General features: G+C 33.1%; 1 protein-coding gene across 1 annotated transcript in view; it reads left to right on the plus strand.

Moving 5' to 3' along the window:
- Positions 1–24,408, plus strand: part of LOC103513041 (gamma-aminobutyric acid receptor subunit beta) — a 68,293-nt gene that overhangs the window by 33,544 nt on the left and 10,341 nt on the right. The window contains exons 4-5 of the mRNA XM_026826340.1: positions 8,326–8,463; positions 19,502–19,786. Coding sequence (XP_026682141.1) covers positions 8,326–8,463; positions 19,502–19,786 — 423 coding nt within the window. The remainder of the gene's footprint in view (positions 1–8,325; positions 8,464–19,501; positions 19,787–24,408) is intronic.

The following is a 24,408-nucleotide window of genomic DNA, read 5'->3' on the forward strand; positions in this document are numbered from 1 at the left end:
TTCCAAAGAGGAAAAAGTTGTCGGCCGTGTACGAAAATTACATACGACCTTTTGCTACCTAACCAGATCAGTTTTATTTAATCGTTTTGTTTGATTCGAGAAAGAACACAAATGTTGGTGACTGTAATATTTGACTTTTAATACTGAAAAGCAAACTAACATCAAAGATCTGAACCCTAACTTCTATAGGTACTACTTTTTTTCTATAGGAACATTACGTCATTTTCAATAATACACTTGTGTGCAGAAAAATTCGAGACTGAATTGATTTAGCACTTTTCACTATCAACAATATTTCCATTGAAAATAGAGCCAACTGGAAAACCAAAGATGGCATGTTGAAGACAACAATCCTAAGCTTTTAGTTGGTTCCAAAGAGGAAAAAATTGTCGCCCGTGTACGAAAATTACATACGACCTTTTGCTAGGTACCTAACCAGATCAATTTTATTTAATCGTTTGTCCATCTCCTCCTTCTCCTCTTCCCTCTATTTTCTACCCTCTTTCCTCTTTTCTCCCTTCATCTCCTCTTTATCTTCTCCTTTCCTCTTCACCCTTCCTCTTCTGTCGGTCTATTTTCTACCCTCCATGAAAACCAACTCTCTGCCACGGTGCTCATAATGTAATAATCGGATGACGTATGCCACGGAATCAAATTGAGTTATCGCGATGCGACGCGCTCGGAATATTTTATTTGGTGAAACACGAAATTTTTCATATGAGCGCGTTCAAAAATAGGACAACCCGCACACCCTTCTCTCATGTCTCTTTGCTCATCTAATGGGGATGAGCATGCTACACATGGAACTTGATTCTAATAATTATGTCATGTTATAAACGCCACGATTAAGGCCTCTCTCAACCTCTCCTATTAGAAGCGTTCGCACTACATCGCGACGTGTGAAACTCCAAACCTATGAAAATGATAAGCTGTGTCCACACTTACTCTACGCCGTCGATCGAGAAGGTGAATCTATGTTGTCGAGGCAGTGCACGGTTTCAGTCGACGTTGACCGATCGACGGCGTCGACCATGTGTGGAAACAGCTATAGAGGCCTCTCACACTGGAGTAACGTAATTTAGATCCCCTAGAGTGTTAGGCTTGTATCATTTTCATAGCTTTCGATTTTCAGGAGGTATCGCGAAATCGTGTCGTGTGTAATGGGAACACTCTCATTAAATTACAATGGCTCTCATTGTTTGCCAAACGACAACTAGTCATAATGGTCGTTTGGGAACTTCCAAAAGTCCAACAATAACGTTCAACGTTCCATCTCTATCAATGTTTCAGACTTACCATCACGGCTTCTTGTCCAATGAACCTGCAGTATTTCCCCATGGACCGACAACTGTGCCACATTGAAATCGAAAGCTGTAAGTACCAAAGCTTTGTTAACTGCCAATAGCCCTTAGAGCTCGTCCTAATAATAAACTTATTGGGTACCACAAATTGAAACTCTGAAACAAATGAAGGGTAGGCATCGCCAAACCAAACCATTAATACAGAAACTTAGTATACAGAAATTATGTTGAAAAAATATCATACTCCAACTAAAAATGTTGTTGAAGTAAGATTTTTCAACAGAGGTAATTCCAAACCAAAACATATCTAAATACATACTTACCTAGATACCTACGAGTAATATCCAGAATTAATGTTGAAAATATATTGTACACCAACTAAAAATGTTGTTGGAGTAGGATTTTTTCACCAGAGGTAGTTTGTTGACGAAAAAAAAAGTTGGGATTCGAACCCGCACCTCCTAACCAGGCGAAGCACTATGCCACAGTTAGGACAAGTAGAGATGCATTTTCCTTTCGGAAACGGAAACGATTTTCCCTTTTCAAGATGACGGAATTTCCAATGGTTTAGTATAAAATACTTTCTCATTTCTTAGATGAATACCTGTAGTGTAAAATACTTTCTCATTTCTTAGATGGATTTTTATGTACTTTACTTTTATTACGCTAAATACCTACGAAGGCCTTTTAAAGGCTTTTCTTGTAATGCTTATTTTGCTCCGCAAATGCTTTGTTTCTTCTGCTTATTTGTCTTAGTTTTGCATTTACTTCACTGTCTTTGTTGTTACCTTTCCTCATGTTCATTTGTTGTTATCTTTCCTTATGATTTTTTTCCTTCTTACAAGAAAAAGACTTACCTAGGAGATTTCTTAGTTTCTTTAAAAACTACAATGAACAATCTTGGTAAAGGAAACTCACCTGTTTCTCGCACACCCTTCTCGCATGTCTCTTTGCTTATCTAATGGGGATGAGCATGCTACACATGGAACATGATTGTAATAATTATGTCATATTATAAACGCCAAGATTAAGGCCTCTCTCAATCTCTCCTATTAGAAGCGTTCGCGCTACATCGCGACATCGCGACGTGTGAAACTCCAAACCTCTTGACTTGTTCTTGTTTATTTACACTTACGACAAGTAGAGGTGTATTTTCCTTTCGGAAACGGAAACGATTTCCCCTTTTCAAGATGACGGAATTTCCAATGGTTTAGTACAAGCACTACGTCAAAAGAGGGAAAATGAGCTTCAGAAGAGGGGAAATGAGATTCAGAAGAGGGGAAATGAGATTCAGAAGAGGGGAAATGATATTCAGAAGAGGGGAAATGAGATTCAGAAGAGGGGAAACGAGATTCAGAAGAGGGGAAATGAGATTCAGAAGAGGGGAAACGAGATTCAGAAGAGGGGAAATGAGATTCAGAAGAGGGGAAATGAGATTCAGAAGAGGGGAAATGAGATTCAGAAGAGGGGAAATCTTCTCAGTTTCCGAAAGGAAAATTGGAAAATACACGTTAGATGCTACCTATACAGGGGCGCTTATCTAGCGGTAATTTATTATAATATATTCAAAGGCAGTCGACTGACAACAAAGGCTCATCTTTATTTTCCCAGGGTTAGGGAATTACTGTAAAGGTTAAAGGTCAATTGCAGTTAGCTGAATTCCGTTTAGGGATGAAGTTTTTTTCGTTCCTATTTTTCCTTGAAGGGGAAGGAGAACTGTAGCGGCAAGAAAGGAGAATTAATCATCTGTTTATTGCTTTTCACACAGCTTTTTTGACTTAGCTTTTCTGAGCTTTCAAATCCTCTCACTGTCCACAGCTTTCAAATTACCAAAATGCAAAATCTATTTATTTATTTTTATTTTCTAATTAGTGTTTACAGGACACAGGAATAATTAATTCAGTTTTACAAATTGCCAAAGTAAAATATAATCCTGTTTGTTCAAAACCTCGGTCTTTGAAAACCTTTGCCGTTACTTAAACTCGAACCCCAACCCCCTAGATTACCAATCCAGCTCTCAGTTACTAGACTTTTTTTAGGAATAAACAGCGCTACTTTTTCATTGAGAATTTCCTATTTTTCTTGCACACAAAACATCTGAATTCAGGCTTGTCGCACACTTTTCCCTCAATATATTTTTTGCTTGTCACACGCCACCCATTGTCACAAGCTTGAGCTCTTGTTAAATGAGCGATAAGTCAACTCAGTCCAAAATTAAAATACCTACCGTTTCCCTAAGACCTTGAAATACTTCCATTCCATTTTTCTAAGATTTTCTTCAGGAGTGTCAGATTTTGGATAACCGATGTGATGTCAATCTGAAACACTGAAATTTGGTTGGATTGAAATTCGGTAAAAGTAATTGATTTAACTTTGGTAAATTGGAATCAAGTCCAAGAAGTTAAAATACGATTTGCCTGGGGCCTAATCAACGGAATATTATGTCATAGAAATCTTTTGATATGCTTGTAGTACGAATACTTCGTGAAATAGGCTTCCAACCCTCAAATTTGGACTACCGACCATCAACTTTGAGTTAAGTTTGCGCCAAGCCTGGACGTGTGAATACTTCATTGATATTTTCTGATGCTGAAACTGGTTGAAAATATTTTCATAATTTATTTATTTATTTATTTCCAAACTGCCCAGTGCCCACTAGTCTCCATTAAAAAATTTATAAATAATGATGAAAAAATTAATACACAGTGATTATTTAATTTTGATAAATAAAGGGAAAAAATAAAAGGGAAAACTGTTTGATTTTTTAACGAAATTCGTACGGTTGGTCCCATATTGATTGAATGACATTTGGCACTCGTCAAAATTTACTAGTCGAACTTGGGACTCGACTGGGCCTTTAGAAGCCCCAAATTATCTTTTTTTTTAGTGAACTGAATTACTAGTAGAATAAACTACTAGTTCACCTAGATGAAAATTATTAATTTTTATTTATAACGAGATGAAAATATTTTCAATTCAGTCTCAAACCAAGAACCGAACGTACGGGTTCTCTGTCGACCAACTTTGTGCTATGTTGTGAATTAATAAGTGTGTATAAATGTTTTCTTTCTGACTTTTGTTCTGCTGCCCACTAATGTCCAAAGCTACACAAGTATGTTCAATACAAAACCTTTACATTCATTGAACATGGGAATTATTTTGGACAGAGTTTAGTTTTAACTTTTCGTTAACATTTCGAGTTCGGAAAACCAGGCACAAAATAAGGATTGTTTTGTTTTGATTTTTTTTTTTTTAGGCCTAATAGTACAACAACTATGTTTGACGTAGATTATTGAATTATGTTGTACAAATTAACAAGAATAAATGACCCTATTCAATAATAATAATAATAATAATAAAAACTCGAATCAAGACATTTTAATAGCAAATAGCTGAAACAAAAACACCTTCTAATAGACCTCCAAAAAAGGAAATAAAATTTAGACATGCTACAATGTCTGAATTTGGATTTTAGGGGCTCGCTCAAACCTGGTTTTCAGAACTCAGAACTTCAATCAAACTTACATTCAAAAGATTTTTTTCGCATATTTTTTAAAAATAATATTTTCTCTTTTCTTTCAAAAAACCTGTGCCTGTATAACCTTTTCTCTTGAACAGCACCGAACATCGTGCCCGAGTACAGGAACCCCCGCTAGCACTAACTGCGATACCTTGCCAAAACCTTGTCCAAACATTGCCAAAATGTTAAGCGACACAATCAAATCCAGCAGTAAAATATGTTCCATTTTTTTTTTTTTTTTAAAGCTAAATCCCCTTAAGGGGTGAGCTATTAATTTTTTTACTTTCTATTTTTTCTTTCAATTTTCCATGGCATTATTGCCTTTTGAACTTTGTACCTACTTACATTTTTCACTGCATCAGCTAACCACTTACGAAGCTGGCTGAGGTTTGTTGCTATTTTGATTTTGATCTTCGCACTGACACGAAAATCTTTGTGCGTTTTTTTTTTTTTCCTCAACACAAAGCAAAACTGGCATTTCCTCTTATTTTTCGAACTTACCACGTCTGACAAAAGCTCCATTTGGTTAATGAAAAATTACATTGTTCAGAATCTTCCTCTCAGATATTAGGAAACCCATTATTTTATTTCTTTCGAAGAATTTCTTAGACCCATTGTGACGGTTGAACCTAATATGAATATTGTTGAGTGTTACTCTTCACTATTTAACATGTCACATTTTTTCTACTCCTTTCATGATTTCTAATTTTCTGGTTTCTTTTCTTCTTTTTAACCTTCAAGTCCCTCTTTGAATTTAGGGTCAAAGAATACCTGTAGTGTAAAATACTTTCTCATTTCTTAGATGGATTTTTATGTACATTACTTTTATTATGCTAAATGCAAAGGCCTTTTAGAGGCTTTTCTTGTAATGCTTATTTTGCTCCGCAAATGCTTTGTTTCTTCTGCTTATTTGTCTTAGTTTTGCATTTCCTTCACTGTCTTTGTTGTTATCTTTCATTATGATTTTTTTCCTTTTTACAAGAAAAAGACTTACCTAGGAGATTTCTTAGTTTCTTTAAAAACTACAATGAACAATCTTGGTAAAGGAAACTCACCTGTTTCTATGACGTCAGAGTAGTTTCTCTTCTTCATCTCTAGTAAAATTGAATATTTTCTTTTAAAAAAATTTGGTTTGACAAACTTACAACATCAACATTAGAAAAAAAACAGTAGGTAGTTTCCATGTTCCTTTAAAAGTTTCAAAACTACTGTGTTTCTGATTTTCTATTTAGTTTCAACACTATCTTGTGTTTCTATTAAAAAATTTCAATTAATTTCTATTATTTCAACACTTTTTGTTCCCAATTACCTTCTTTATTCATGCATGATTCCAACAGTTTTTATTCTGAGCTCTGTATGCATTTTCTTAGCTTTTATTGTTGCTTACTTTTATTTCTGTGCAAATGTTGTGAATGCTTTAATTTTATTATTCTTACTAAGACTCGAATACTTGTTTCTTACGTCCTTTTGTTCTAATTGCATGCATGTCAACATTTCTTTCATTTTCAACGTTTACTTATCAGAAGGTATACCTATAGGTCATTTTATCTGTACTCTACGTGTTTCCTTCTAGGAATATTTTCATTTTTTTATCACCCCAATTCATAACTGTAGCTAGAAATGTTTTATACTACGTCAATCATCAAATCCATTATGATTTTGACTAGGAGGAATTTGATTTTGTAAACAAAGTTTTTCATAATCGTTAGATTTGTTTTCTTGTAGTTCTTTTTCATTATTACCTAATTCTTTTGTTGACCTTGAAATTTCTCAGCAAACGTTCTTTGAACAACAGGCCAAGATAATAGAGCCTAAAGCTCTCTGCTATTTTGTGTCTATTTAAAATATTTTTTGTTATTCTTTTCTCATCATCTTTCCCCCCCAAAAAATATTAGACATCTTCACAAATTAGAATTAGATAACTTGACACTTGAGGCAAATGCTTTTTTGACCAAAGTAGGGACAAATGCCCCACAATGGCCAGAAAACACACTATTTCTTTTAACCAAAGTAGGGACAAAAACCCCAATTATGGCCAGACACCACACTATTTCTTGACCCGAGATAAGAGGAAATTGACTTTGCTTTTGTTGGAGAACAGTCGGCTATACGATGCGGGACATTATTTACAAATGGAACGATGGGCCCAAATCAGTCGGAATCAGCAACGAAGTGCAACTGCCCCAATTTCTAGTACTCGGGCATCGCCAGAGTGCCAGAGAGATCAATTTATCTACAGGTATCTATTGTTCAACTCTTTGTCTTTCAAATTTCCAACTTTTTTACTTTCGGTTATTTATTATTTTTATAAAAAAACATACTTCAAATACACACTTATTAATTTTATGTTTTGATTTTCGTCGTAAAATTAAAGTATTTTGTATCCGAAACTGTGTGAGTACTTTCGGTTATTTATTATTTTTATAAAAACATACTTCAAATACACACTTATTAATTTTATGTTTTGATTTTCGTCGTAAAATTAAAGTATTTTGTATCCGAAACTGTGTGAGAACTTTCAGTGGATACCTCTCCCTTGGACATAGTGGGAGGAATAGCTTCTTGTTGTTGCTTTTGTAACCAAATGAGAAACTAATTTTGGTCCTTTTCCGACCGGATTTTCCCAATATCACTCAGCAAATATGACCAAAGCTAATAAAAATGTTGGGCCTTCTTTTTGGAAGTAGTTGCTTGACAATGCATAGTCCAGAATCCAGACTGATTTCATTTTATGCAATACAATTTATTAATTTACATACATCAATTTAAAATAAATTGTGAAACAGAAGATCATCCTTTTGAAAATATCAGCCCACGTACACCAGTTATTTATATGGCTGGTTGTTCCGCTCTCAAGAGAATCATCTCTTGTGATATCATCCAAAGGAGCAATTGCTCGAGCCTCATGAGCACGTGGCCCCCTGGAAAGATCCACCCAGCTCTTTTTTTTTTGGGAAGTAGTTGCTTGACAATGCATAGTCCGGAATCCAGACTGCTTTCATTTTATACAATACAATTTATTAATTTACATACATCTATTTAAAATAAATTGTGAAGCAGAAGATCATCCTTTTGAAAATATCAGCCCACGTACACCAGTTATTTATGTGGCTGGTTGTTCCGCTCTTAAGAGAATCATCTCTTGTGATATCATCCAAAGGAGCAATTGCTCGAGCCTCATGAGTACGTTGCCCTCTGGAAAGATCCATCCAGCTCTGGAAAGATGTTAGACGAAGTAGGTATTTTATTTACAAAAAAAATAGACATCGTTTATTGTGATATTGAACGTAAACCAGTATCTTTGTGCAACAGATCTGCTCAGTGCAGTGTTCTCTTGTCAGAGCCTTCGCGCTGGACATTAGTTCAGAGTTCCTCGAACCTCTGCGCGAGCAATAAACCAGTTTGGATACAAAATGCTTTGACCTTGTACGGCGACACTTTTATTTCGTGTGACCTTCACCGCAATCTTTTGGCACGTCTGGAAACTCTGGTTTTGACATACAGTTGGCTACACTATGCGAGACATTCGATACAAATGGAACGAAGGCCCCAACTCGGTGGGCGTGTCCAATGAGGTCTCCCTACCCCAGTTTAAGGTGCTGGGGCATCGACAGAAGGACCTGGAAATCAGTTTGACTACAGGTAAATGGACCCGCGGGAGCTTCTTCTGCTTTGCTTTCCCCCACCAGCTTCAAATTTTGAACATATAACATATGTTATGTTTAATAATGTTTATTTATTGAATTATTTATTTTTTAAAGATTTTTATCGTCCCAAAAGCATTTTTTTATGGATTTTTTTTTTTATCGTCCCGAAAGTGAAGAGAGAAGAAAGACAGGATAGGTCAAAGTCTGAAGTAAACAAAATACATTTCTAACTAAGGAAAATAATAGAAAGTAAAAATAGAAAAGATTGGACAAACGAACATATAACATACCTATGTTATGTTTAATAATGTTTATTTATTGAATTATTTATTTTTTATAGATTTTTATCGTCCCGAAAGGGAAGAGAGAAGGAAGACAGGATAGGTCAAAGTCTGAAGTTCTGAAGTAACAAAATACATTCCTAGCTAAGGAAAAAAATAGAAAAGATTGGACAAACCAAAAGAAAGTCATAACAGCCATTTTCTCATTTTCAGAGGTAGAAATAACCCAAGATAGCTAGATACTCATCTAGGAAAATAGTATAAAAAATAATTTCCCAAAGTAAAGCCAGTATGTGGACGTTGAGTTTAACTAGAAGAAAACAAAAATGTTGAGGATACGGTGTTACTTTGTAATGCATTTCCCTGGGGGTCTCTTAGATGATAACATCTGAACACTTGAACTTCGAGACGAGAAACATTACATTTACATTGTAATCGAGATATTGTAAGGTTAGCACTCAGAAGGACTTTGGGGTCCTTGTTCTCATTCGATGTTCTATTGAGATCAGTATACCAGCTAGAGACAGGGTTTCGTACATAAAGAGTGGGGCGGGGGATAGAAGAAAAAAAAGTAAACATAAACCAATTTTCTCTTCTTGATAATTGATTCTTATTTTGAAAATTTTCCAAAAATAATTTCTGTCCAATATAATTTGACTAATTCAAACTCTTGTGTCCAGGTAACTATTCTCGTTTGGCCTGCGAAATTCAGTTTGTTCGCAGCATGGGTTACTATCTCATTCAAATCTACATTCCTTCAAGTTTAATTGTGGCCATTTCATGGGTCAGCTTTTGGCTGAACAGGAACGCGACGCCCGCTCGTGTGGCGTTGGGAGTAACCACTGTGCTCACCATGACCACGTTACAAGTCTTGTCCTTTGTAAGTTTATCACCAACTTGTATTCAGCCCTTAATATTTTCAAGATGGTGTTTTCGGACATTCTGCAATTACATTTTAAATATTAAATCAATCAAATCAAATCATGAATTACTTGTGATAAAGCAGATCCTTTTCAAAACTACTTTTACATGATATATTATTTTTTATTGTCATGACGATCAAAGTTATTTCTGAATGAATCCTGTTTAAATCCTAATATCAATGAACACCTAATTTACAATCGAAAAGACCATCTTTTAAATTAAATGATGCTTAATGAAAAAAAATTTGACGACCTCAACAACCATACAAAAGCAATTTCAGTTACCACTTTGTGGACAAGATGGTAAAAATGTTTAGTAGGTTGAAAATCCATGCAGACCATTTCATTTCATGGAACATTATTTCATGAGACTATTTGATCTCATACTTTTTCAAATATTCTATCACACACAATATACATACAGGTATTTATCTCATAATTCTGGCCACATTATTCTGAATTAAAAAAGAAAGAAAGAAAATGTTATATTTGGATCAGGGTGATTCAGGATATTTCAGCTAAATAAAAAACCGCCCTCATGTAAATCCCCCATTGCACGTGTCTTTATCATTTGGCTTTTCCCTTTAACATATTTGCAATTGTCAATTGTGTTTTCAAATTGATGAACAAATTGTTCAAATTGATAAACAAATTCTGCAAATTGATAAATAAATTGGTCAAATTGATAAACAAATTGTTCAAATTGATAAACAAATTCTGCAAATTGATAAAGAAATTGTTCAAATTGATAAACAAATTGTTAAAGTTATTAAACAAATTGTTCAAATTAATAAACAAAAATCAATCAAATAATTGTTTGTGATAAAATATTTCCTTTGCTTGGTTTTGAAACAATAAGACGTCCACAGAATCTTTTCCACCTAAACAATACTAAGAACTATTGTTTATACACAAAACTCTCCGAAATGTGAGTGTCGAGTACTTCAGCTAGTCTTGCTTGACAAGTAGATTTTGTTCACAAGTAAAGTTGTCTATTATTTCGTTATATAAATGATAGAGTATAACATCGCTTATGACAAATTAATTCCATTGAACCAACAAAACAAACAAAGTATCAACAAGTGAAGAATTAAATAAGAATCAAGTTGTACAAAAAAGATGTACAAGTGAAAATTTGACAAATATAAGAAGCTCAATTTCAAATTATTGTTTTTGTTTGTGAGATTCGTTAATATCAGTATCTAAGAGAACAACACGTACCACTAAAATTTATTATAGTGTTACATCTACAGGTTTTCGGTGGTCACTGCCCCATAGTATTTAACTCGTAAATTATCATCTTTGCATAAGTTTAACTTATCATTAACTATTAGATGGATTTCTTCTGCAAAATCTTTCATCTTGGGTTCGTCTTTCTTACAGGAATTGTTCATTATTTTCTTCAAAATTATTAAAACTTTTCAATCCCAAATATTCGAGTTATTTCCTATGGGGCAAATTTAATGCTGAGGTCCTTTTTCTGTACAAAATATGACTCTAGGTAGACAGTTTTGCATGCAACAACGGCAACTTCGGACAAACACAAATAAACGATCGACATATTTGTGTTACAAGAATTGCTAGGTTTTCAAATAGCTCCGCCTTGCTTTGACAAATATAAGAAGCTCAATTTCAAATTATTGTTTTTGTTTGTGAGATTCGTTAATATCAGTATCTAAGAGAACAACACGTACCACTAAAATTTATTATAGTGTTACATCTACAGGTTTTCGGTGGTCACTGCCCCATAGTATTTAACTCGTAAGTAAATTATCATCTTTGCATAAGTTTAACTTATCATTAACTATTAGATGGATTTCTTCTGCAATCTTTCATCTTGGGTTCGTCTTTCTTACAGGAATTGTTCATCATTTTCTTCAAAATTATTAAAACTTTTCAATCCCAAATATTCGAGGATGAATTTCTTCTGCAAAATCTTTCATCTTGGGTTCGTCTTTCTTACAGGAATTGTTCATCATTTTCTTCAAAATTATTAAAACTTTTCAATCCCAAATATTCGAAAAAGTTTCCTACGTCAAGTCGATTGACGTTTATCTAGGCACTTGTTTCGTGATGGTTTTTGCTTCTTTGCTAGGTAAGTACCATGGATTCTACGTTATGGAACTATTGGCGCAGATTCCTTCCTTTCGTTTTTCATTTGCTTGTAGCGGCAACTTATTTTCCGTTTCTTTGTTTTTGTCCATTCTCAGGGATTGTTTTTGTTCATATTGTTGTCAATGGAATCCTGAATACATAACTAATAGGGATAAAAAAAAAAAGGTGACGAATACACAACCGAATTAATTGAGTATTCAGGGGTCCGTTTGATCAATTTCTTCTTTTATTATTTGAATTTTCATTTCTTTACCTAAAATCCCAATTATCGACTAATAGGGATAAAAAAAAAGGGTGACGAATACACAACTGAATTAATTGAGTATTCAGGGGTCCGTTTGATCAATTTCTTCTTTTATTATTTGAATTTTCATTTCTTTACCTAAAATCCCAATTGTCTTATTACTTATTACCTACTCTTATGAAATACTAACGTAAGAAACTCAATAAATTGTAAAATAATTTCATTAGCCATCCGTTTAAGCCATTTTGTTGTTAGTTTGTATTCGTACTTGATACTGTAATATTAAACTGTAACTTGAATATAAACCTTGGAAATAATGTTTTGTAAAATACTTTATGTGGCCATCCGTTTAAGCAATTTTGTTATTAGTTTGTATTCGTACTTGATACTGTAATATTAAACTGTAACTTGAATATAAACCTTGGAAATAATGTTTTGTAAAATACTTTATGTAGGTGGTATCTACGCTGCAAATCAAAAGCAGATGAAAAAGTAAGTAAATGGAAATTTTATAGGTAGATCTTGTCATTCCTGTCCCAAGAATATTTATAAATTTATATCCACTGTATTACTAACACCTAAAACAAACTTAGAAGGTATATAATTTCATAACACAATGTACCATATTAGCTGACATCATTTGTACAACCAACATGCACATATCATACCTATTAGAGTAATAATATTGATCTATTCTATAAAAGGGTGTCCACCATGAATTTGAAAAAATTGGGACAGACAACACAATGTACCATATTAGCTAACATCATTTGTACAACCTACATGCACATATCATACCTATTAGAGTAATAATATTGATCTATTCTATAAAAGGGTGTCCACCATGAATTTGAAAAAATTGGGACAGATTAGAACTTTTCCCGGTACCAATAATTTTTAATTAAAAATAGGGCCAACCAGAAAATCCAAAACATCTTGAAAAGAACAGCATGAGCTTCTAGAATCTAGATGGTAGGTTTTTTTTAGATATAAATAGAATTCCAAACTGACCAAAAAAATGCACTTGAGTTGAAAAGTGGAACAGGATTTTTGATGTGAATGGAGACCTAGGAATTTGGGACAGATTAGAACCTTTTCTCGGTACCAATAATTTTTAATTAAAAATAGGGCCAACCAGAAAATCCAAAACATCTTGAAAAGAACAGCATGAGCTTCTAGATGGTAGGTTTTTATATATAAATAGAATTCCAAACTGACCAAAAAAATGCACTTGAGTTGAAAAGTGGAACAGGATTTTTGATGTGAATGGAGACCTAGGAATATTACAGCTGTTAACAAATTGTGGACACTCTTTGTGTAAATTAGGTTTGACTTGTAGTTAGTCATTACAAATATTAAATATTCTTACTCATACACTAACTTCGTTCCTTTACTAGTATTTACAAAGAAAAACAGTTCCTTGATCTCTAGTAGAAAATTTCCTAAATTTCGCAATAATCCCAACATTATTAAATCTTGACTTTACATGATGAAGGCGTCATCGATTATTTTGATACGAATCTCTTCAAAGTTTACAGCAAATCGACCAACACATTGCCTTGAGTATCCAACCTAGGAATATTACAGCTGTTAACAAATTGTGGACACTCTTTGTGTAAATTAGGTTTGACTTGTAGTTAGTCATTACAAATATTAAATATTCATACTCATACACTAACTTCCTTCCTTTACTAGTATTGACAAAGGAAAACAGTTCCTTGATCTCTAGTAGAAAATTTCCTAAATTTCGCAATAATCGCAACATTATTAAATTTAAACCAAAATTGTACATTTGTGAATACTTAGATGATGAAGGCGTCATCGATTATTTTGATACAAATCTCTTCAAAGTTTACAGCAAATCGACCAACACATTGCCTTGAGTATCCATATCCATACCATTTCAAATGTGAAGAGGAGATCAACATCCCGATCATGTAAAACAAAGGATCAAATGAAATGCATGAAGAAATTGATGATGGAAAAATAATTATTATATCTATAGAAGAAATTTTTAAAATCATGTGTAGATGTTTACAATAAAAGTAATGATTTCAAAACTTTCATTAAAAAGGAAATCCAAACATCATATCTATGAATTTAGAAGATTGATCAAAATTTTAAATAATTTCAAGATATATTGATTGATTTTGCCGACAACATGTCGTCAACCAACGCCGCACTTCCTAAAGTTTCCTACGTCAAGTCGATTGACGTTTATCTAGGCACTTGTTTCGTGATGGTTTTTGCTTCTTTGCTAGGTAAGTACCATGGATTACTGCCTGGAAGATTTTAAAAACAGTTTGAACATTGGCTTGAGTATGATGTTGATGACCATGATAAATCTTTTCTTTTCAATATAATCTTAACTAACTTTTCAATTAGTTCAAGATCAAGATGCTGATTTTACTAATGTTTAGCCACAAGGATAAGGAAAAATATTTCGACGTTTCTTAACTTCAGAATAGGTATTTCTAATTTCCTACTCTATCATTTCTTCACCAATTTTTTTATTATGTATGTAATAGCTTAAAGGCCAATGTTATTTAATGAAAGTCGTTAATGAACTTTAATTAATTAGCCAATCACGCAATATTTGTCTCCAATTTTAAGGCCACTTAAGCAATCCTCTTTTTTGTGATTGATCAAATTTATTAGCCTAACTTGTTTATTTTAGACGTTCGAAATAATGCAGTCTTGTTTGAAATAGCCCAATTCTATGCTGCTCTCGGTAAGTTTTGTATCATATATTCAACTATTAATAAATTATTAGGTTATATTAATGAATCTTTTGAAACAATGCATATGGTAGTTAACATGTTGTTTTTTCAAAAAAAAATATTTCATTGTAAAGCCTGTTTGAGTTGGCAGACCCATGCAATGTTGTTTTAACTATTGCTAACTCTTTTCAGGCAGTGTCTTCTATGAATTTGGATTAACATTTTTTATTTCCCAATTACTTTTTTCTTTTGTTCGATTGCTTTTTGATTTTGTTTCGTTTTGAATCGATAACCGTTGAACACAAGTAAACATAACGTAGAAAAAAGTGGTACACTAAACTGAATCTATTTCTGAAAGAAATAGATTTACACATTAAAGAAGTAAAAATCAATTGACCTAGTCCCAATCGTAGGCGCTCTTGATTTTTTTATTTGTCCTATTTTAAGTCTTATTAAGAGACGGATCAAGATTCAAAAGAACAGATTGATAAATGCACAAGTAATTTTGAGATGCAGATTACGTACGTCTACAATTAAGTAGATTTCTGTTATGATTTACACATTAAAGAAGTAAAAATCAATTGACCTAGTCCCAATCGTAGGCGCTCTTGATTTTTTTATTTGTTCTATTTTAAGTCTTATTAAGAGACGAATCAAGATTCAAAAGAACAGATTGATAAATGCACAAGTAATTTTGAGATGCAGATTACGTACGTCTACAATTAAGTAGATTTCTGTTATGCGTCCATTTTGATTGTTCCCTTTCTTCTTTAACCTGTTTTGAAATTACTATGGTTATTCCAGCGTCACACGAGCATAAGGTGAGATAACCAAGCCATTCCAATATTTTAAATACTTTACACCTGTTCAGCCAAAAGGTAAGATTCAACTAGTCCCGTTTCCTTCAATTTTCAACTGGCAAAGTAAAATACGAATAGGAATTAGGGAGATCATTCCAATATTTTAAAACTTTACTCCTGTTCAGCCAAAAGGTAAGATTCAACTAGTCCCGTTTCCTTCAATTTTCAACTGGCAAAGTAAAATACGAATAGGAATTAGGGAGATATTTGTTGAAGGGATTATTTGAGACGTCTTCATAAAGATAGGTGGGAACCTGGTGACTACAGATGAAAATTATATGAGCAAAAGATATCAAGGAGGTCAGTCGTTATGAAAATATTGCATAATTTATTTTTCGTGGGATTTTATTATTGCCAACAGCAAGTTTTACTACGATAGAAAAATGTCATACTTGAAATTTGCACAAAAAATGTCTCTCTGTGAAACCAAATTAATGGTTCATTAGAATTACGTAATGCAATTTTCGAAGAAATTACCAATAACTTATTGACTCAGTTGCATGCCTTACCTCATTTTATGATTCCCCCTTGTTCCGAGCTAAATAACAAACAAGCGTTGCCTTATTTCCAGGTAACTACTCTCGACTGGCCTGTGAAATTCAGTTTGTCCGCAGCATGGGCTATTACTTAATACAAATCTACGTTCCGTCCATTTTGATTGTCGCTATTTCTTGGGTCAGTTTCTGGCTCAACCGAGTAGCGACCGTCGCTAGAGTAAATCTAGGGGTCACTACTGTCCTCACCATGACCACTCTAATGTCGTCAACCAACGCCGCACTTCCTAAAGTTTCCTATATCAAATCCATAGATGTTTACCTAGGCACTTGTTTTGTTATGGTTTTTGCGTGCTTACTAGGTAAGTCTTCAGTTTCATTAGGTTCATTTTCATTTTTTTATAAGTCTTGTCCTTTGTAAGTTTATCACCAACTTGTATTCAGCCCTCAATATTTTCAAGATGGTGTTTTCGGACATTCTGCTATTATATTTTAAATATTAAATCAATCAAATCAAATCATGAATTACTTGTGATAAAGCAGATCCTTTTCAAAACTACTTTTACATGATATATTAACTATTTCTTCAGTTGGCACTGTTAGATTTGAGTTTGCGTTTTTCTGTGTTGAATTGTTTCTAATCATAAAAGAGTGTGCAATATGAAAATGTATTATTTTTTAATTGACTAAGACAGACGAGATTTAGTAAAATGCAGTAGACTTCTGAACAAAAATCGGTTTTTAGATTGGGGATTAATTTTATGTATGGTTTTCTCGTTTCATGTGAATAATATTTTGACAGATAATAATAATATTGTGTTTTCTGAAATCAAATTTTTCACAAAGTTTTTTAAGCAACGAGCATACTTATTTTGGTATCAATTAATTGTATGGTTTCAAGAAGATGCATTTGAGATGAAAATAAATAAATACCATGAAGATATTTACTTTGAGGTCCTAATAGGTTCAACATACTACTTACTTATTATAATTTTCTACGGATAAGTTGGGTTAAACATGTTTTTTTTGTACTCTGAAGGCCAGAAAGCAATATTTCTAAGAAGTATTGCTGACAGCAAGAAGCAACAATTTGTCCGTCAGTTCAAAATTCATGTACCTACATTAATACCATCCTTTATCCTCTAATACCATCCTCTACCCTTTCTAAAGTTTATCCTCTAACGAAACGATAGTTTCAAGACATCCTAAATATAATTTATTTCGTTGTACGAAAATGAAAATTAGAAATTTTGAAGTTCCCATTGTTAAAGACGGCCCCAGCCAGCCTAGTTAGCTTAGTTGGTAGTGCGTCTGCCTTGTAAGCGCTAGGCCGCGGGTTCGATTCCCGCCCGGGGCGGATTTCTAAATATAATTTATTTCGTTGTACGAAAATGAAAATTAGAGATTTTGAAGTTCCCATTGTTAAAGACGGCCCGAATTGGCCGTCCATTCATAACAAAGTATTTAGAGATCAGAAGAGAGACATTGTTTATTTGCTACATAAGTAAGATTACTGAATAAGAAATAAATCTTTAGTCACACAATTTCCCCTCGAACAGAAATAACAGGAGGAAATGACATCAGAGGTCAACTTGCAAGGTTGATGAAACCAGGTTAAAATTCAATATTGAAAGAAACTAAATTAAATATAATTTATTTCGTTGTACGAAAATTAAAATTAGAGATTTTGAAGTTCCCAAGACGGCCCGAATTGGCCGTCCATTCATAACAAAGGATTTAGAGGTCAGAAGAGAGACATTGTTTATTTGCTACATAAGTAAGATTACTGAATAAGAAATAAATCTTTGGTCACACAATTTCCCGTCAAACAGAAATAACAGGAGGAAATGACATCAGAGGTCAACTTGCAAGGTTGATGAAACCAGGTTAAAATTCAATATTGAAAGAAACTAAAAAGACTAACAGGAACTTCAAAATCTTTCTATTTTTAATCATTGGTTTAATTGGTTAAAATGCGTTTTGCTGGAAACAATTACATGTGCCCGTGGGCTTTAAAAATGAGACTGCTATAATAAATGTCGAAACTTTAATCCGATCATAAAGTTGGATATTTCGAAGTAAAAGTTTAGTAATATTTTCATGATAACAATGTGCAATAATGGAAGAAAAAAATGATAATGATAAATTAAATGAGCTTAGTTCACAGCAAAACGCACTTATTTTGTTCAGTTAATATAATCATTTATTATTTCATTTAGTTTATTGGACACTTTTTTTAATCATTGATTTAATTGGTTAAAATGCGTTTTGCTGGAAACAATTACATGTGCCCATGGGCTTTAAAAATGAGACTGCTATAATCAATGTCGAAACTTTAATCCGATCATAAAGTTGGATATTTCGAAGTAAAAGTTTAGTAATATTTTCATGATAAAAATGTGCAATAATTGAAGAAAAAAATGATAATAATAGATTAAATGAGCTTAGTTCACAGCAAAACGCACTTATTTTGTTCAGTTAATATAATCATTTATTATTTCATTTAGTTTATTGGACACTTCATTTTCACATAAAATGCACTTATTACATATTTGTTTTTCACTGCGTTGCGTTGGTTGATGACATCAGAATTTGGTTTGGAAACCCCCCCTACTCTCGTTCTCTTTTACTATTTTTCACATGAGGTAAGCGCTGAACTTTGTCTTTCAATAATCGTTATTGAAAGGATTTAAATACTAATAATTCAAGTGGGCAAACTAGAAGTTTTTTTTATGATTTTTTATGGCTCTGTCGGACCAGATATTTGTGGGTTTGCGGATTAATATGTTTATATTTGATTAGCTTTTTGTCAAATCTTGGAACTGAATTTTCATCATATTATCTACTTTTTATTTTATTCATTTTTTAGTCCTTACAAAGTTATGAACAACGGCTTTGGGAAATTTTGAGCTAAAATTATATTGTGCTTTAAAGAGACTTTTTTACGATTAGGGTGAGCTCTAGGTGCTCGAGGGATATGAACACCGATCAAATAACAGGGAAAAAATTAGCAGATGGAACTAATCTAGAGGAAACGATAGGAATCAAAAACCTCCTTGATAAACTGGTTCAGGTCAGAATATTGACATGGTACAATTTTGGGTAATTATTCAAAATAATTAAAGAGGAAAAACAACAAGAATGGATACAAATAACATAGATAAATATTTTAACGGATACCTAATTAAAAAGTCACATTATGTCAACGTTTTATTATGCCAGAAATACACACAAGTGTGGATCCAAAAGTTCTTTCAGTAGGAAATTCTGATCAGCTATATTGATTAATATTATGCCTAAAACTCAAGGAAGCATAAACTCAAAAGGTAAGGAATACGGACATTGACGTAACTTGGTTTTGGTTGTGGTGTCTCCTAACTAAACTACTTGCTTCAGGGAATTATTCTCGCCTGGCCTGTGAAATCCAATTTGTGCGAAGCATGGGCTACTACCTGATCCAGATCTACATTCCGTCAGGTCTGATAGTCATCATTTCATGGGTCAGCTTTTGGCTGAACAGGAACGCGACGCCCGCTCGTGTGGCGTTGGGAGTAACCACTGTGCTCACCATGACCACGCTTATGTCGTCAACCAACGCCGCACTTCCTAAAATTTCCTACGTCAAGTCGATTGACGTTTATCTAGGCACTTGTTTCGTCATGGTTTTTGCTTCTCTATTGGGTAAGTAACTAACTTTGCCCAGTCTTTTTTCTATCCGATTTCATTTTCTACTCACTTGTGTATCTTGATATGAAAAAATGACACAGGTGGATTATTTTCAACTAGAGATGTAACTTAAAATCAAAAGAAGTAATTGACGTTTATCTAGGCACTTGTTTCGTCATGGTTTTTGCTTCTCTATTGGGTAAGTAACTAACTTTGCCCAGTTTTTTTTTTCTATCCGATTTCATTTTCTACTCACTTGTGTATCTTGATATGAAAAATTGACACAGGTGGATTATTTTCAACTAGAGATGTAACTTAAAATCAAAAGAAGTGAAAACAGAACGTAAAAATAAATGATTTACATTGAAAGATAACTTTATGATTTAGGTATGCTTAAGAAAATAATTTTGTAGCTGAGAAACAAAAATAAATGAATAATTGAAAATTTGCTTCTTTTTCATAAACTGAAAACTTATTCAAGTGTTTTATTGAATAAGAATACAAGTGTATCACTTTTTGACGAAAAAAATCGTTTACATTGAAAGATAACTTTATGATTTAGGTATGCTTAAGAGAATAATTTTGTAGCTGAGAAACAAAAATAAATGAATAATTGAAAATTTGCTTCTTTTTCACAAACTGAAAACTTATTCAAGTGTTTTATTGAATAAGAATACAAGTGTATCACTTTTTGACGAAAAAAATCGGGACGAAAATAATATCTAATTCTGAATAGGCACCAATGTAGTAGACATAAAACTATACTAGGTTCTACGTTACTGAATAGGTAATAAATTATTAGTTAGAGCTTAAATTTTACCTCAAGAATTGATGAAAAATGTGAGTCATCAATAAATTGTGAGTATAAATAGATCAAGATATTTTGTAGAAAATCAAGTTTCGCTTTAAAAAAAGTTAATAAATGTCGGAAATAATCATAAATAAATATTTTTTGTAATTTGTTTAGGGTTATAGATAATTTGTGATTAAACTATTTACCCTTCCGGTATCCAATATTAATGTCGTAGTATAATTAACAAAGTAGGTATGTACTTCTTTATGATTAGAACTTAGAACTACATATTCGGCAGTAGTTTACGATCATTTTAAAATAATTACAGCCATTTAGCATGAATATATATTTTTTGAGGTCATCCTAATTAATTTATTCTATCTATCCGTGCCAAGATATTTTGTAAAAAATCAAATTTCGCTTTAAAAAAAGTTAATAAATGTCGGAAATAATCATAAATAAATATTTTTTGTAATTTGTTTAGGGTTATACATAATTTGTGAAAAAAAATCGGGACGAAAATAATATCTAATTTTGAATAGGCACCAATGTAGTAGACATAAAACTATACTAGGTTCTACGTTACTGAATAGGTAATAAATTATTAGTTAGAGCTTGAATTTTACCTCAAGAATTGATGAAAAATGTGAGTCATCAATAAATTGTGAGTATAAATAGACCAGGATATTTTGTAAAAAATCAAGTTTCGCTTTAAAAAAAGTTAATAAATGTCGGAAATAATCATAAATAAATATTTTTTGTAATTTGTTTAGGGTTATACATAATTTGTGATTAAACTACTTACCCTTCCGGTATCCAATATTAATACCGTAGTATAATTAACAAAGTAGGTATGTCTGTACTTCTTTATGATTAGAACTTAGAACTACATATTCGGCAGTAGTTTAGGATCATTTTAAAATAATTACTGCCATTTAGCATGAATATATATTTTTTGAGGTCATCCTAATTAATTTATTTTATCTATCCGTGTCAGGTACAAATAATAAAGACTTTAAGTCTTTCTAACAAAACAATGATTCTAGTATTCTACTGCAAAATCCAAAGAACAAGTTGAAAATCCGGTCAAGGGCAATGATGTATAAAAAATTACCTATGTTTGAACTCGCCCCCAAAACTTTGTACCTAGTACACCAATCCAGAAATTCTTACTTTGAGAGAAAAGTAAATTCTTTTGGGACATTGAGTTAGGATGGCCCTGTATTTGATTAATAATAATTTATGGTAAATCTGTAATTTAGTAAACAAGTACAAATGCTTGAATGTATTAAAGAGGTTTTTTTATTTGGCTGAATATTTTTTTATTGTAACATATATTTTCTGATTTTTGGTCACTTTGGGTCAGTCTGGTTTGGATGGAAAGCTGTTAAACCTTGATTTGGGCAGGTATTTATCTCATAATTCTGGCCACATTATTCTGAATTAAAAAAGAAAGAAAGAAAATGTTATATTTGGATCAGGGTGATTCAGGATATTTCAGCTAAATAAAAAACCGCCCTCATGTAAATCCCCCATTGCACGTGTCTTTATCATTTGGCTTTTCCCTTTAACTGTTGATTTGAGTGACTTTTGGTATTGGTCCAGTTGTTTTACTGAGTGTGGTTTGAAAATTTGGTTTCTGGCCATCTCAGTCAGTTTTAACTAAATCAAGCTACGAGCTACGTCTACATCGTGTTGATCAACCCACTTCCCTATAACCATTACGATAGTAATACGAATCCCATTTTGAGCTTCTGCACATGAGTAGTTTGATCTTCTGCGCATGAGTAGAAGCCAAAACTTGAACATCGTCGTTTTCGTTATGATTATTGGCCAAACGAGAAAGTGCAAAATATTCTTACAGTAAAGGCTTTGAAATTTGGGACTTCAACATTGTGTAGACAAAAGTTCCGAAAATTAGTAGCGTTTTAGATAGAAGCGGATGTGATTCCTGGCAAGTAGTGTCGATGGCAGTATGCTTCTTTGCTAGTCCTCGCATTATGCAAACAAGCTTCAGAGGGTAAAATAAGGATTTATCAGCTCCATCTCATTTACCTTGGCTTCGGAAGGTGCGTATTTTCTGAGGAGATTCTTGGACCATTTCGAGAATGAGGTGAACAAAAAATTAATGAGGTGAATGCCAAAAATCATCAAATCATAATCAAAGGACCATAGTGATGCAAATTATCTGAAAAGAAGAAAAAAAAGGCAATCTTGTCATAATAGATTTCCCAACACAAATCAGACAATCAACGATCAAACCAGATAACAAAGTGGAATATTGGAAAGAACAAATCTTGGAAAAACTTGTACAAAACACAAATGAATTCAAGTATCATGGAAAAGAAAAGCGAGACAAGATTGATGATCCATGTATATCTCAGTACAGCTATCATTGAAAATGACACAGATGGGCGATGGAACATCTCAACAAGTGACCAACATTCCTGATCTGAGGAACAAACTTCAATATTATGAAACTGGTGTCAAGTAGTCTGGTTCCAGTCCCTTTTAGAAAATAATTGCACAACCAAATAACGATCAGAATATTTAGAAAATAAATGCACCATTTTTTATAATATTAATTAATTGTAAGTAATTTATCTTTGAAATGTCATCTTCAACAGTTAGGCCCTTAGTTTGTTCTTTTTCTATTTTGATGTTCGATTTTTCATTGTTTACTATTCCGACCTCATGCATGCTCCCCTATTTTGGAGAAATGACGGCATCTTTCTAATTTTTCCATTAAATGCTATTTGAGATTGGAAATGTTGGAGCTGCAACCGACCGGATAAAAGCCACTTCCTAGGTTCGAAAACTAAGTTGGAACTCTTCTAGTGTTGGCCTCTTACAAAAGAACATCAACAGATTCCTGGGATACAGTTCTTGGCGCCGGATAAGCCTTAGAGAGCAAACATTGGGGAGTGTTTTTCGACTCTCAAGAGTTCAGGGCTCCCTATAGTCACTCGACGACCGATAAGCTCTAGTAAATATAGGCACTATCAGGTGTCCTAACAACATTCTGGTCATTTGGCGTGAGCCCTTAAAGGGATTTTTTCAGGCGGCAAAGATGATACATTACATGGTGGTCATTTTTCGTTGGAATTGGGTTAGTTCTGAATTAAAGTCCAAGAGATCAAAAAAAAACATGGGAAAAACATTGTGATACTAATACCTTGGCTGACTTATACGAATGCAGCTCTTTAGCCGCCTCAATTTAGACCTTGAAAGACAAGCAAGGTCACTGCGGGCATTTTAATCAAATAATACTAAGAGCCGCTCTTCAATTGGGCATCGTAATGTATGTATATCATATCCATACGATAGAGAATTTACATGGATATTTAACTTAAACTATCTTTTTCAGATTTTCACATATTACATGGTATTTCGTAAAATGCTCCAATATCGTTCTATTTCATTACAATTCTTCTTGTACGGTACCGGCAAAAACTAATCTAGTATACAAATTTTTTATGAGCAATTACTTTTCCATAAAGATCCTAATTTATCTTTCGTTATGAGTTGATATTTTTTAAATGTTTATGTATTTTTTTCTCCGGGATGTCCTGCCCTGGACCCGGAGAACCACAATAGGAAACCACAGTTTCGGGTTCAGTTATGTATCTTCTAAATTATGATCGGGTGGATCTATTTTTATAGGCGAGGCAACTTGTACTTTTTTAGATAAATTTAGTTTCAAAATTGGGGGTCGTTTTTCATCGTTTTAAGGATTCCGGAACTAGGTTGTAACTAGGCAATTTCAATTATGAACGACTCGAGCGATTGTAAACAAAGGTTAGAGTTTTATCGTAAAATTACCTTTTTTTTAAATCTTTCTACG

This window comes from Diaphorina citri, unplaced genomic scaffold (genome assembly GCF_000475195.1).
Source record: "Diaphorina citri unplaced genomic scaffold, Diaci psyllid genome assembly version 1.1 scaffold916, whole genome shotgun sequence".
Classification (NCBI taxonomy): domain Eukaryota; kingdom Metazoa; phylum Arthropoda; class Insecta; order Hemiptera; family Psyllidae; genus Diaphorina; species Diaphorina citri.